The 14,709-nt window shown below is 46.0% G+C and overlaps 1 protein-coding gene across 9 annotated transcripts in view; it reads right to left on the bottom strand.

Annotated features, from left to right (window-relative positions):
- The window catches only part of MARF1 (meiosis regulator and mRNA stability factor 1), a 46,916-nt gene that overhangs the window by 6,840 nt on the left and 25,367 nt on the right, over nucleotides 1-14,709 (bottom strand). For 7 of the 9 annotated variants that reach the window (XM_008257795.5, XM_089321607.1, XM_008257798.5 and 4 more), the window contains 9 exons: nucleotides 14,541-14,660; nucleotides 12,403-12,578; nucleotides 11,051-11,271; nucleotides 10,128-10,270; nucleotides 9,819-9,952; nucleotides 8,202-8,404; nucleotides 7,302-7,529; nucleotides 2,613-2,843; nucleotides 180-392 (listed from right to left, as the gene is read on the bottom strand). In XM_008257795.5, coding sequence (XP_008256017.2) covers nucleotides 180-392; nucleotides 2,613-2,843; nucleotides 7,302-7,529; nucleotides 8,202-8,404; nucleotides 9,819-9,952; nucleotides 10,128-10,270; nucleotides 11,051-11,271; nucleotides 12,403-12,578; nucleotides 14,541-14,660 — 1,669 coding nt within the window. The remainder of the gene's footprint in view (nucleotides 1-179; nucleotides 393-2,612; nucleotides 2,844-7,301; nucleotides 7,530-8,201; nucleotides 8,405-9,818; nucleotides 9,953-10,127; nucleotides 10,271-11,050; nucleotides 11,272-12,402; nucleotides 12,579-14,540; nucleotides 14,661-14,709) is intronic. The other 2 variants (XR_011384668.2, XR_016226162.1) reach the window with 1 other exon arrangement.

The following is a 14,709-nucleotide window of genomic DNA, read 5'->3' on the forward strand; positions in this document are numbered from 1 at the left end:
AAGGTTTCCAGAAGCAATGGGACGTGCTCATTTATTTTATGCCAACAGCATGTTTTGGAAGGATCAGTCCAAAATGCCTGCCCTTCTATTAATCTGTCAGCATGTTGTGTTTCTGCTTCAGTACAGTTAGCCTGTGGCTCTTCAGGAAGACTCTCTCCAAGAAGATGAAAAACACCCACCTGTGGGATTGCTCCCAGGAGCTCTTCCACACTGTTATAGCCATAGGTCTTGGGTTGCAGAGTTTCACCAACATACTTGGTATAGGCCATGGAAAATTCATGAAGGAAAATCTGCTGGTAGTGGTAAGTATGAAGTAAAGACCGCACGTTCTTTGCAAACAAATACAGACTGGTGAGCTTCACACATTCTTCTGTCTTGTCATTAGTAAAAACCTGGTCCAAAAGGAAAAGCAACCTGAGAAACTGAGTGACTGGCCCTGCCCCTGCGCAGGAGGGTGGGCCTCGAGCTGACAGTACAGGGCTCAAAGTCAATCTGAAATGGGCAACATGAGGAGGATGGGAAGGGGCTCATTCAAGGATCTCCCCCTAGGAAGAGCCACAGCCTTGAGCAAACCTCAGTCATCTGCCAGGCTAAGATGAGTGCAGGGTTCTGAAGAACAGTGTGAGAGCAGGGAAGGAAACTGAGAAACTTCAAACCAAGTAGGTAGTGAAGAGGGGAAGCACGCCTTGGTGGGCAGTGGGGCACAGACTGCAAGACTGACAATGAGGCTTTAAGCTTCATCTCCCCAACCGGTTTTTCAAGAAACACTATCATGCCAGACTGTGCTAGCAGTGTTCTTTAAAAACCTAACAAAAGCTGGGGCAGGCATTGGGAACAGCAGTTAAATGTAGGCTGTCTGCATCCCAGCTCTATCATCATTCCTGCTTCCTGCTAAAGTGTACCCTCGGGAGCCAGCAGCTGGTGGCTCAAGTAGCTGAGTCCTTGCCGCTCATGTGGGAGACCCAATTCAGTTCCCAACTCCCAGCCTGGGCTCCACAGTCCTATCCAGCTCCCTGATCATGCACCTGGGAAGGTGGCAGACCATGGCCCGAACACCAGAGCCCCTGCTACCCACATGGAAGACTTGGATGAAGTTCCTTGCTGCTGGTTTAGCCTGGCCCAGAACTGGTTGTTGCAGGCATTTGGGGAGTAAACCAGTGAGTGGGAGGTCTCTGTCTTTAAAATAAACAAAATTTTAGAAAGCATTAACAAACCATCACAAAACCCTTATGTTTTCAAGTGAGGCAGATTTCCTGACCATAAACCTTTTCAGTCTCTTAATATGCACTGGAATCTCCAAGACAAGGGGATTCCACCATCTGAGTTGACCATGGTCTTTTGTCCTTGAACATCCATTAACATTATCTAGACCTCAAGTTCACAGACTAAGAGTATATAAATTACAGAGTTTAGAACATGTTGGGTTCAACCTTTCAATTATTTAATGATCTATCATATAGTTTTAACAATGGCCTATCATTCTTACATTACTGGATTTTATTTATATCTTATTTAGAATAATTTTCCTTTGAGGACTACGTTACATCTTTGTGGCACTGAAGTTATTTAAGTGGTTGGCTTTCTTTTTTATATTTATTTGAAAGGCAGAGTGACACAGAAAATGAGGGGTAGCTGGGGTGGTGCAGAAAACAAGGGAGAGACAGATCAATCGACTGATCATCTGTTTTCTGGTTCACTCCCCAGAAGGCTGCAACAGCCAAGGTCTGGGCCAGACCAAAGCCAGGGACTCTATCCAGATCTCCCACATGGGTGGCAGGGGCACAACTACTTTGGGAATTATTTGCTGCCTTCTCAGGCCAGGTGCATGAGCAGGGCAGCTGGATCAGAAGCAGAACAGGTGGGACTAGAACAGGCACTTTGACATTGCATATAGGCATTATAAGAAGCAGTCTAACTCACTGGGACAAAATACCAGGCTCAGCCTTTTTTTTTTTTTTTTTTTTTTTTTGAGGGCCTAGAATGGTTTTTTAAAAATTGGAAAAGTTATCTTTTCCTTCAGGGTAAGTTAAAAATTCAGTTGTTAGCTCATTTGGTCCTAGTGCCTTTTTCTGTGGTAAATTTTCAATGACCTTTGTAGTCTTGTGGTACTGGTCTGATTTTTAACTTTCTTTCTTGAATCAACCTTGATAATTCCTCCTTTCTAGGACCTTATCCATTCACTCTAGGTTCATGTATTTGCTGCCCAAGGCTGCATACAGTCTTCTCTCAAGATTCTCTGGATCCCGAAGTGCTACTCTTGGCAGGCTGCCTGGTGATGGGCCAGCCAACCTTTCTTTCCAAGTCCGACCTCACTGGCAAGGCATCTGAAACTACTACATGAGCCCAGCTCGGAAAATCCAGCCTGGTACAGGAGGAAAGCGTCCCAGTTCAAGTGCAGGAAACCAGGGCTTTTGTTATAGCTCAGCCACTCATTTAAGCAGGGTTCCTCAACTCCCTATGCCTCAGTTTCTCCATCAAAATTGATTAGTCTTGAAGAGCTGTAAGGTCCCTTTCAGCTCCACACACTCAAATCTAGATCAACATGTCACCCAGAAATACCCGATTCAACAGTTTTCAACATGATGGTTCTAAAGAACCATTGACACACGTACCTCAACTAAGTAAGGCAGACTCTTCAGAAGTTCGGTCAAGGTCATGAATCCATACTCACAGGGGTTGAGTGGAGTACTGTGGGTAGTTTCATAGTGTCTCCTGAGCTCATCAACAGAGAGAGATGAGGTTCCTTCCCAAGACATCAGCAAGACCAGCAACTGGGCAGTGAGAGAACGCAGAGACTTGCGGTTGATCAGCTGAATCTGTTTGCCAGATTCTATATCAGCAACCTAGGAAAACAGGAATTCATTAGAGCCATACAAAAGCAACCAAGGTCATCACCAAGTCAGCTAACTGTATTTTGGGTAATGAAACCAAAAGAAAATGTCCTAATTTTTTCTCTTAAGAGAACTGATTGATTTAAAGTATAGGGTTTTGTTTTTGGCTTCTCAGGGACACTAGACTAACTCTTTATAGATTTACTTATTCATTTGAAAGTCAGAGTTAAAGAGGGAAAGAGAGAGAGCAAGGGAGGAGAGAGAGAGAGGAGAGAGTGAGAGAGTGAGAGAGCGAAAGAGACAATGAATAGCAATCTTCCCTCTGGCTGACTCCCCAGATGACCACCGCAACAGCCAGTGGTGGGCCAGGCCAGGGTCAGGAGCTTCATCTGCGTGTCCCATGTACATGGAAGGTGCCCTAACACTTGGGCCATCTTCTGCTGCTTTCTCCAGACTACTAGCAGGGAGCTGGATCGGAAATGGAGCAACCGGAGCACAAATCGGTGCCCATGCCAGTGTTGCCAGGGATGGCTTTATCCACTATGCTACAATGCCAGCCCCTAGACCAACACATTAGATGAGACTAGAGTACCCATACTATCCCATGTAATCATGGGGGAAGAAACTGCTAGAGTTCTTTTTATTTCTTCATTCATTCTTTCCACTCCCCCATAGAAAGGAGACAGACTGACGAGCTGACATCCATTAGCACAAGGTTATACACAAAAGGTTACTGTGCTCCCAGAAGGGGTAGGGATGGGAAGGTTAGACTGAGGGACACTCAGTGGTTGCTCTGTAGACCACATCCACCCCACGTGTCCCACGAGCCACACTGGGAAGTGGTAGAGGGCCCACCTGAAGCAGGCTACACTCTCCTAGTCCATGATCACAAACCACAAAGCCAATATTTTCATCTCTGTCTGTTTCTCAATTATTTTGGGTTTTCCAGAGGATAAAGGTGACAAAGGACATTGAGAGGAAAGCTGAGAAAGATACATTCTCATCTGGAGACCATACCATGTAAAGAAACAAGCATTTGGGGACGGCACCCAGCAGTGTTTGGAAGGGAGACAAGACTGGACCCACAGCGGGCACAGCTACAGAAGCTGCTCAGGCAGTGGGGAGGGAAGCCAACGCTTCCCATGGCTGCTTGTTTTCCTGCCAGGATCAAAGGTCTCAGTGCCTACAGCGAGGGCTAAGGAGTCACAAGACTGTACTCTCAGGGGCACTGCATTCTTAGACGCAGAGGAATGGGCAGCCCTTGAAGAGCAGCGCAGGATCAGAGCTTCTTCATCTGGGCTGGAGGCACAGGAGAGCCAGGGCGTTCTGCCCATGATGCGTACAGAAGTGTATGGATTTCCTGCTCAGAGCAGTGTTCAGTCCATCAGCCAACAGGTCCAGGGGAGCCCGAGTCTTCTCAGGTACCCTAGGCTATTACTGATACTACAGCCTCTTGAGGAAAAAACCCTGGAACCTGCAGTTTGGATTCTACTTAGATCCAGCTTTTGATTCTCAGCTCTGGCTGCACATCAGTCACCCATGCTCCCAGCACATGCAGAGTGATGACTAAGAACCTCAAAGGCAGGGCTTGTGCGGTCTGGGCTTCCACATCTCCCGTACGCTCCCCAGGAGACGCCAGCAGGCAGCAGGGCTGCACACTGGCGCTTCACCATCTCTTCCTATCTTCGCTGCTCACACCCAACTTCACCTTCACTCTCCAGTCTTTAGCCATGTCTTAGTGTCTCCCTGTCCACTGGAGCCCTCTGTCCCATCCAGACTACCTGTCCCACATCACCGCCTTTCAGTTTCTCAGCTTTCTCATCCTAACAACACCCTCCTCTATTTAATTCCACTGCTGACACCCACCCCTGGACATACTTTAGGTCTTGTTATTCAAAGACCTTCCGAACATCCCACATGGAAAAGGACACCTGAGGCTGGGGCTGGGATGGGAGACCAGGAGATTCATCTGCTCAGCTCTCTCACCTTTCCCCAGCCTCACCAGCAATGATCCCCTCCTGTGCACTCCCAAAGTCACAAGCCCTCCTGTACCCTTCACTTTTCTCTTTTAGTCATCGTGCACCAATGGGTCATTGATTCACTGACATTCCTGTCAATACTTTCAGTTTCATTTTCTTATGCCTTTTGTTGTACTCACCTGGCCAGCTCCCACCCTGGAATCAACTATCTGTTTCCCTGGGCCCTCATCTAAGCTGCCACATTCCTACTGTCTCCCCAGTCAAAGCTATGCTATGGTTTGAACAGGATACAGCTCTAAACTCTCAGAGGCTCCTAAATACCAAAGTCTGAAATTGATGGTACTAAGAGGGTGGAAATTTAGTCCAATGATGGTGCCTGCAAGGTGGGTCTAGTAGGAGGTCTTCAGGTCACTGGCATGGCCTTAGAAGGTACTTCTGGCCAGAGGATTGATTATAAAAGCCTGAGTTGGGCCCAGCTGCCTCATTCATGGGACTGGAGCTCTGCCCGTGTTCCCTCCTGCCATGGGAGGTTCCACACCGCCTGAAGCTCTGCCAGGAAGAACACCGCTTCTGGATGATGAGTCAATAGAGCCAGCCTGATCTTTGACAGTGAACTTGCAAAACTATGCACCAAAATAAACCTTTTCTCTTTCGAAAGTTTGTTTCCATCTCAGATATTTCATTATAGCAATGAAAAGACGATGAATATAACCCTTGAGTGCCAACTCCCAGTGAGTTCCCAGTACTCTGAGGAGCGAGCCACCCTCCCACTCACCAGGACAACCTCAGACCTCTCCATACTCTTCACTCGAGTATGGGCAGTTGATCTTACCCTTACTTAATGGAGGAGCTCTTGAAAGGTAATTCCCTCCAATCTACCTGTACCTACAAACACCCTCTCACCCCTTCCTCCTGTCAAAATATTAATGGAAGGGCCATCCCTGCTTTCTCTGGATGGTCACTCCCAGTCTCTTGCCTCCTCAGGACTACACTTCACTGGCCTTTCTCACCGTGGTACACTGATCTTTTCTGCCACAAGTGTTTCCTCGGGGACTCTCAAACATGCTCAAGTTTTGGCTGGCACTGTGGAGCAGTGGGTTAAAGCCCTGGCCTGAAGCGCCGGCATCCCATTTGGGCACCGGTTCTAATCCCGGCTGCTCCTCTTCCGACCTAGCTCCCTGCTATGGCCTGGAAAGCAGTGGAAGATGGCCCAAGTCCTTGGACCCCTCCACCCATGTGGGAGACCAGGAGGAAGCTCCTGGCTCTTGGCTTCAGATCGGCACAGCTCCAGCCGTTGTGGCCATCTGGGGAGTGAACCAGCATATGGAAGACCTCTCTGTCTCTACCTCTCTCTGCTGCTCTTTCAGATGAATTTAAAAAAATAAATCTTTTAAAAAACGAAAACCATGCTCAAGTCTTTCCAAATGGAAAAAAAGACAACAACCTACAAGTTGATGTGTTCACTCTGCCCCAGTCTCTAGCTGCTGCCCTCCTGTTCTTCCTCCTTCACAAGCAACCAACCCAAAAAGCTATCGAGACGACCTGTCTCTGTGTTCTTGCCTTTCCTCATTCCTCAAACCCTCCCGGGTAGCTTCTGTCCACATCACATCATCACACTGACATCACCACTGTCCTGGCTGACACCCATGATCTCTACTTGGCTATAGCCAAACATCAAGTGAGTCCCTGGCTGACCTGCCCTCCCTGCAGCTGGGATGCTGGCTCTCTTTCCTGGCTCTGGCGTGTTCCACTTGCCTGCGGGCTTCCCATGTCCTGAATCCTCTGACTGACCAGTGCATAACCAGATTCCTTCTGGACCTGTGCCTGGGGGGCCACCACTTCATGTTTCCCTGTCCCTGTCCTTCTGCCAGTAGTGGCTCTTCTGGCCCGGGGGGGGGGGGGGGGGGTCTGAAAGCTGCCCAGCTCCCCTGGCGGGGTCTAGGAGGAACAGTTCAGTCGCAGGCAGGGAAGAGGGGAAGGCCGCCTTCTGAAACACAGCTTTCTCAGCAACACAGGCAACTCTGAGCCTTGCTTGCTGCTGGACCTACACTAGAGTGAGGCAGGGTCTGGAGGGGAGAAGAGGAGTGTGAGTACAGTCTCCCAAACTTCAGAGGCTGCAGGGATGCAACTTCAGCCCAGCAGTGCTGAGACTGACGCACCTGAGGGCACACACTTGAGATTAAAAGTGACCCCATCAGTTCCAAGAGGTGTTACTGTGGCAGGGCCACTAACATACACACAACATCAAGCCCCAACATCTAAACTGCCAAACCAAGACATCTCCTAGTACCCAGCAAAAGTATGAATGGTACAAGAAACGTATTGTGAAGCAACAGCAAGGAGTACAAAGTGCACTTGTGAGAAGCTGAACTACATGTCAACACTCCCATGAGGGTTAGGCCACCAAAAGTTTGACTCCATGATTTCAGACAAAAAAGGAAAGAAGGAAAGGAAGGAAAGGAAGGAAGGAAGGAAGGAAGCAAAGCCTTACCTTTACAACATGGCAGAGTTTCTGTGTTAAAGCCGAAACTGAACTAACATCATAGTCTTGGAGACGAAACGTGTAACCGAAAGTTTTAGCATATTCTGTAAGTAGATCTGTCATCATAAGGCAGTTATCTTTTTGGGACCGAAGGAGTTTAACAAACTGGGCAGCTAGAGCTTTGAACCGTTCTACTTCTGTCAAAGTGAGGATTTTCTCTTCTCCACATTCTAATACCTTGGAAAATACAGAGGGAGGAAGAAAAGCAGACTGAGTCAAACACAACTGTTCATGGAATTAAGCAGTAGGACCGTGTGTGTAACTAGTAGCTGTAAAGCGCATCTGTGTTGTTTAGAGGGTACACTTTCAGTTTTGCAAGATGAAAAAGTTCTGGAATTGGCTGCACAATAACAACGCTCTAACACCACTGAATTGTTTACTTAAAAATGGTGCAGATGGTTAATTCTCTTATGTGTATTTTGCCACAATAAAAGAACTTTTGAAAACACTTGAGGAATAAAGAACAATAAAAACAACAGAAATCTGGTTTGACGTGGCAACACTTTAACCTTGATACTACCTCATGTGTTCATCCCTGCCTTCAACAGAAGGGATCTGAAAAGGATGAAGCTAATGAAAGACTACTCAGTTCAAGAAATCAGACTATTTAATCCTTTTCTCAGGAATTATCTAAAACAAGTTTGAAGAATAATTACTGAAGGGGAATAAAACACATTTACCTAGCCAGTCTTACAAGTAAACAATATAGCTTCTCCGATCAGAATATTTCAGTTTTTCATCTGCTTTTGTAACTCTCTACTCCCCAGGAAAATAGGCCCTAAAAACGAAAAAATTTTCCCCACATATTTTTTAGAAAAACACTTATAGAATTAGAATTTCTTTACTCACTTGTAAAATATCAGGTATGGCTTCAAAAAGTTCAAGTAGCTTGGTAAAGCCATAGTAGGCAAGTTTGCACTGGCGGCCGAAGTGGTGGTGGTAAGAGGGGATAAACTTATTGAAGGGCATCCGGAAGTGGGGCTGGTGCCGCAGCAAGTCAACAACATCCTTGGAGAACTGTTTTGTCCTTTCTATTTCATCCTGAGTGCGTTCTTTAAAGAACAAACAAAAACCACAATCTGTTTCTACTTGTTACTTGTATTTGACATCCGCCCCACGGTATATCCTATTTGGAGCTTAGAAAGGAGCTGCTCTTGGCCTTCCAAACACACACCATCTAAAACACATACTCTTCCCTCACTGCAGCTGGTTCTCACACATGTTCAGGGCCAGGGTGCCAGAAAGTCAGACGGTTCTTATGGTAGACTGTGAAATGCACGTATTTTTATCTTACACGCTAACAACAACTTTCTCCTCACTACCTTGCCTGCCCCAAGTATTAACATCACACACAGGTCTCTGCACTGGAAGTCATCACGAAATGACTATGTAATCACATCTCTGAATGTTCACGTGGCTTTTGTGCTTGTATTTGCTCTTGGGCTAAAACCTGCCAGCAGAAAAGAGCATCAGGCATCAAAAGTGTAATAAAAATAAAGAGAACTCCCCCCCACCCAGTTTAGATCTTTGTTTCAATCAACTTCTAAATTAGAAGTGGAAAAACACTGACAAAATTAAAGTGCAGCTCTGGAAAACACTGATTTTGTGGATATCGACGTTCTGTACAGCCACAGTGTAAGAACCATTGGTCAATACTAGTAGGTCATGGTGATATGTACTTTTATTTCTAACTATCCTATCTTCCAGACCTCAACTAGAACTACTAAAACCTGGAAGACAAAATAAAACACTCATTTGAATTTACCTCCATTTAAGGTGAGCATAGTTAAAACGTAGCTCTAAGTTAAGCAACCGCCATGGTACTGGATTCTCTGCTGGATAATTACGGCTTCAAGAGCCCTGGACACACTGAGGAAGTGCTGGTTATACCCTTTCCCCTTCAGAATGAATTTTTTTTTAACTAGCATGCCTTGACAAGTTGCTATACCTATTCCCGAGAATACAGGATCTATTGTGTATCAAGGTAATAGTGGTTTTTTTGTTTTTTAAAAGATTTTATTTGAGAGGTAGAGTTACAGACAGAGAGTGAGAGACAGAAAGGTCTTCCATCATTGGTTCACTCCCTAAATGGCCGCAATGGCTAGAGCTAGGTTGGTCCCAAGCCAGGAGCCAGGAGCTTCTTCTGGATCTCCCATGCAAGTGCTGGGGCTCAAGCACTTGGACTAGATTCTACTGCTTTCCCAGGCCATAAGCAGAGAGCTGGATCAGAAGGGGCAGCCAGAACATAAACCGACATGCATATGGGATGCTGGTGCTGCAGGAGGAGGCTTATTAGCTTACTACATCACAGCGCCAGCCTCAGCAATAGTTTTCAAACTTCAACTTCCACCGATTAACCACAGGATTGGGGGTAGGGGGCAGGTAAAAGTGCATCCCTGATACTGTTTCATCTTAATGCAGCCTCTGAGAGAGCCAACATCCATACAACAAATGTGATTCACAAACCTCTTTTGGGAATACAAATCACCATTTCGTTATCTTGTTGGGACAGGCAGATGGTTGTGTCCGGAATCTCTGATATGATATCGATCAACTCACAAACACCATATTCAGTGACATCCCAGTCCTTTGAGAAACACCTAGGTTTCAATAATGGAAATGAGTAAAGAATGAACGAGACCATCACCGAAATAACTACAAGTTTTCCAAAACAATGTTTAATTGAAAAATTAGACAACTGTTTAAAATTTAGGGGTGGGAAAAGTGTTTTAAAATATTTGCTTTCATTTTTTTTTCCCCTTCTCATCAGCTCACCAATGATAAGCCTGGGAGAATTCTCTCACAACGACTTGTTTGCTGGCCTGGGATTTGAGGAGTTTCAGTAAATCCTGAGTAAAACGCTTCACCTGGGCTCTGTGGGTCAGGGTCAGCAAACGCTTAGAGCCCATTCCAAGAATCTGCAAAGCAAACACTGCGATTATTCATCCTCATAAAACCTCGGCCGATGCTTACTCTCCTGGTGCTGGCTCACCCTGCCTTTTGCTCCCACCCTCAGAGGATAACTTTCACTGTGAATGTTATCTGCAGTTTGAAATATGTCAATCAACAAAACATCTATGATCAAAGGGAACAAGGGCCCAACCACCTGGGGCCTCCTCGCTCCTTTTTTGGGCCCTGTACAGTCTCTCCCACAGAGTCCTAAGCAGAGAAATGAAAAGCATTTTCTTAGTCCAGACAAGTAATTTTGTCTCCAAAGAACAGAAAATTTGTTTTTAAGCCAACTTTACAAGTGGGAAACTATTATACCACTAACAGGCAAGGTTTTCATAGAAGCCAATGCTATGCTCTAGCCCAGTGACTAAACTGCAACTCACATATAAGATTAAGGCCTTGACTCTGACATAAGCACCAACATAACAAGTACATGGATGTTCAAAGCAGCTCTCCAGTGATGGTAAACAATTATGGAGAGAACTATGCTAAGAAGGAGGTCTCTAGAAATTAGAAAACGCTTGTCAGTTCTCTAAGGAGCTCCATTAGGGTGGAAATTTGCAGCTTTTTCAAAACTTGAGAGGCTGCCTTTGTGGGTCTCTTCTGTGCTTTGAAGAAACCCTGTAAAGGTGCTCTGCTCAGAACAGATTTCTTAGCAAGTAGTTTACTACCTATCCAGTTTCTTTGGCTGCAGGCACCCAAAACCATGGAGGAACAGTCCTGTCTTTAATCAAATAATCCCTTACCTGCAACACATGGGGCACTGCTTCTAATAACTCAATCAGCTTGGAATACCCATAGTCTGACACTCGGCATTGTTTTGCAAAATGATGGTGATAGGATGGGATGAAATTACTGATTGGTATGACACAAGATGGCTGGTTCTTCAGTAAATCAATCACTTCTCGACTGAACTGGATCAGCTGAGGGTTACCTACAGGACTTTTAGAACGAAGAAGCCAAGGATCTAGAGAAAAAAAGGACATCAGACAGATATAAAGTGTTTTCACAGAAAAAAGAAGTTTTCAATTTACAAACTGGCTGTTGATCAAAGATCCATCTGTAACTTGGTTATGGGGAACATAATTTCCCACAGAACCAAAGTTATAAATAGTTATCAGGAAGGTAGCCCAGGAAAATGTAATTAATCCATAGTGGAGTTGAAAAATGTTACCCAGAAAACCACAGAAGCAATCTCATGGAACTAGCATGACTCAAAAAAAAAAAAACCAAGTTTTTGCACCATCTCAAATGCTCACACCTAAAAACCATTTTAAGTAACAAAGGCATAATCCGATGGAAACTTGCATACAAAGGTGGAAGAGCCTTGTGGACTCATGGCCCAGGAGACAGAAAGGAGGGAGCAGCATCAGCTATGGGTACCCAGGCAGCCTAAGACTGAGAGTAAGGACAAAGAGGTTTGGGAAGAAACCTTAGTAACAATACTGCTCCTCTCCGAGGCGCCTGACGCAGGCAGTCTTCCCCAGCTGTCCTTACCTTTCTATCCGAGGGCAGGAGAAGGCAGGAGGAGAAGGGGAGGAACTGCTGGGGGCCAGAGAGAAGCAAGCACATACTCCTGCAGGCAGCCGTTTACAGTGCTGTTCACAGGCAGCAGCATTAGACACGTGACACTTGCCTGTACCTCCGAAACTTGCCCAAATCTAGGCCCAAATGCCCCAGTCCTCTCCCAGTCCTCTATGTTTAACTTTATTTTCATGTTTATCAAACTCAGAAATGGCAACCAAAATGAATTTCAAAGGTAAATCTGCATTAAGAGATATTTCCTTCAAATACTTGAAACTATTACAAGGCCAGTCAATTGACAAGCCAACACAGCTTTACCACATTAGATAGCTAAAGCGGTTTCTAACTGTGAAACTTGAGTTTTCAATTTATAACTTAATTTATGCTACCAAGTTCAAAAAGTCTAGCCCTGCCAAGCCCTCAGGATTTTAAGAGTTTGTAAAAGATCAAAGGAGACAGCTACAGGGCTTTCGCATCTGGCCAACAGTGTTGCTGTTGAAAATGAAGGCTGCCAGGCCCCTCCCACCCTCGCGGCACACAGGCAGCAGCAGAAGGACGGACACCTGACACCTACCTGTGTTGGGAGGTGGAGGCTTGTTGTGAATCCACTTCACGACCTTGACGCCATTCTGAGCCGTGGTGATATTCACACCAGGAATGCAAGTGATGAAGTGTTCCAAGGGAACACCCCCATGGTCTTCTTGCACTACTTCTAAACCACCAAACTCGGCAGCATAACAATCGGGAAAGCTAGAGTAGGGGGAAGAAAGGGAAGTTAAAGCAATGGAAAAGCAAAGCCACTACTAAACAGACAGCTTCAGTTTAATATATTCATTAATTAATAATTTTCATTTGAGTGTCCACAAACTTGATAGTTAGCATAAGGTCCCAGGGAGGCAATCACTCTGACGCATCCTGCCCCTGGAAATCCCTGAGCAGTTTTCTAGGAGGAGCAGTTAAAATACGGTACTGGCTTCTAAGTAAGTTCTCCATCTAATTTCACATACGCAGGCTTTAAAGCTGCTTAGTCCTGTGTTCATCTAGCGTCATGGCCCTTGTAAGTGGTTGGATGGACTTTATTTTTTTTTTAAGATGTATTTATTTATTTGAAAGGCAGAGTTCGGCAGAGGCAGAGAAAGACAAAGTCTTCCATCTGCTGGTTCACTCCCCAAATGGATGCAACGGCCGGAGCTGGGCTGATCCAAAGCCAGGAGCCAGGAACTTTTTCCAGGTCTCCCACACAGGTGCAAGGGCACAAGCTGGATGGGAAGTGGAGCCTCCAGGACTCGAACTGGCACCCATATGGGATTCCAACACAGTAGGTGGCAGCTTTAACCACTATGCCACAGCGCCAGTCCCTTGACTAGAATTTTGATGAACTTTTTTCTCTCAAGTCTTGAAATTTACAGGTATTTGAGGTTATCTGCATTATCATGGCACTTGAGCAAATTTCCACTAGAGCACTTGTGATACATCTCCAGAGAAGAAACTATCCCATTCATGTTTATGGTTCCCCCTCCCTTTTTTAAGATTTGTTTATTTAAAAAGGCAGAGATTGGGGCTGGTGCTGTGGCTCAGCGGGTAAACTCCCTGGCCTGAAGCGCCAGCATCCCATATGGGTGCCGGTTCTAGTCCCGGCTGCTCCTCTTCCGATCCAGCTCTCTGCTATGGCCTGCCATAGCAGTAGAAGATGGCCCAGGTTCTTGGCCCCTGCACCCGAATGGGTGACCTGGAAGAAGCTCCTGGCTTCAGATCTGCACAGCTCTGGCCTTTGTGGCCAATGGGGAAGTGAACCAGCGGATGGAAGACCTCTTGCTCTCTCTCTGCCTCTCCTTTCTCTGTGTAACACTGACTTTCAAATAAATAAATAAATCTTTAAAAAAAAAAAAAAGGCAGAGATTAGGAGAGAGAGAGAGAGAAAATATCTTCCATCTGCTGGTTCACTCCCCAAATGGCTGCGATGGCCAGAACTGGGCCAGGCCAAAGCAAGAAGCCAGGAGCTTCATCCAGGTATCCCATGTGGATGCACGAGCCCAAGCATTTGGGCCACCTTCTGCTGCTTTCCCAGATGCATAAGCAGGGAGCTGGATCAGAAATGGAGCAGCCAGGACTTGAACCAGCACCCATATGGGATGCTGGCATCAGAAGCAGAAGCTTAACCTTCTATACCACAGCACTGGCCTCTTACGTTTCTTACACTTAGCACACACGACTCATATTTTCCGGTTAAAGACCTGAATGAATGGATCCCATTTTAGATGTTCTGTAGCTGCCAGACTAAAATGTCAGGATGGGCTGGTGCTATGGTATAGTGGGTAAAGCCGCCGCCTGTGGTGCTGGAATCCCATTTGAGCACCGGTTCAAGACCCGGCTGCTCCACTTCCGATCCAGCTCCCTGCTATGGCCTGGGAAAGCAGCAGAAGATGGCCCAAGTCCTTGGGCCCCTGCACCAGCATGGGAGACCTGGAGGAGACTCTTGGCTCCAAATTGGCGCAGTTCCGGCCATTGCGGCAAATTGGGGAGTGAACCAGCAGATGAAGACACCCCCGCCTCCCGCACTTCTCCTATGTAACTCTTTCAAATAAATAAATCTTTAAAAAAAAAAAAATGTTAGGATGAAGCCTTGCCTGGGCAGAGGTACACAGAAAGGGCAGACTTTCTATAATGAGAACTAGGGCATTATAGATTCACAATGGCTTGCATATGGTTCACCTTAACAAAGGCACAGTGCCCTCGTGGGTCTGGAGAAGACTATGGACCTGGGGCGCAAATGTCTTCAGAGAGAGAATCACAAAGGGAATCTTGTAGGAGTCTGGATCAAATTCATGTTCACTGCAAAAAAGAGAAAAAACAGCTGACATTCCTCAAGGAGCTAAAAAGC

The sequence above is a fragment of the Oryctolagus cuniculus genome, chromosome 19, assembly GCF_051225735.1.
Source record: "Oryctolagus cuniculus isolate XC-2025 breed Fujian yellow rabbit chromosome 19, ASM5122573v1, whole genome shotgun sequence".
NCBI lineage: Eukaryota > Metazoa > Chordata > Mammalia > Lagomorpha > Leporidae > Oryctolagus > Oryctolagus cuniculus.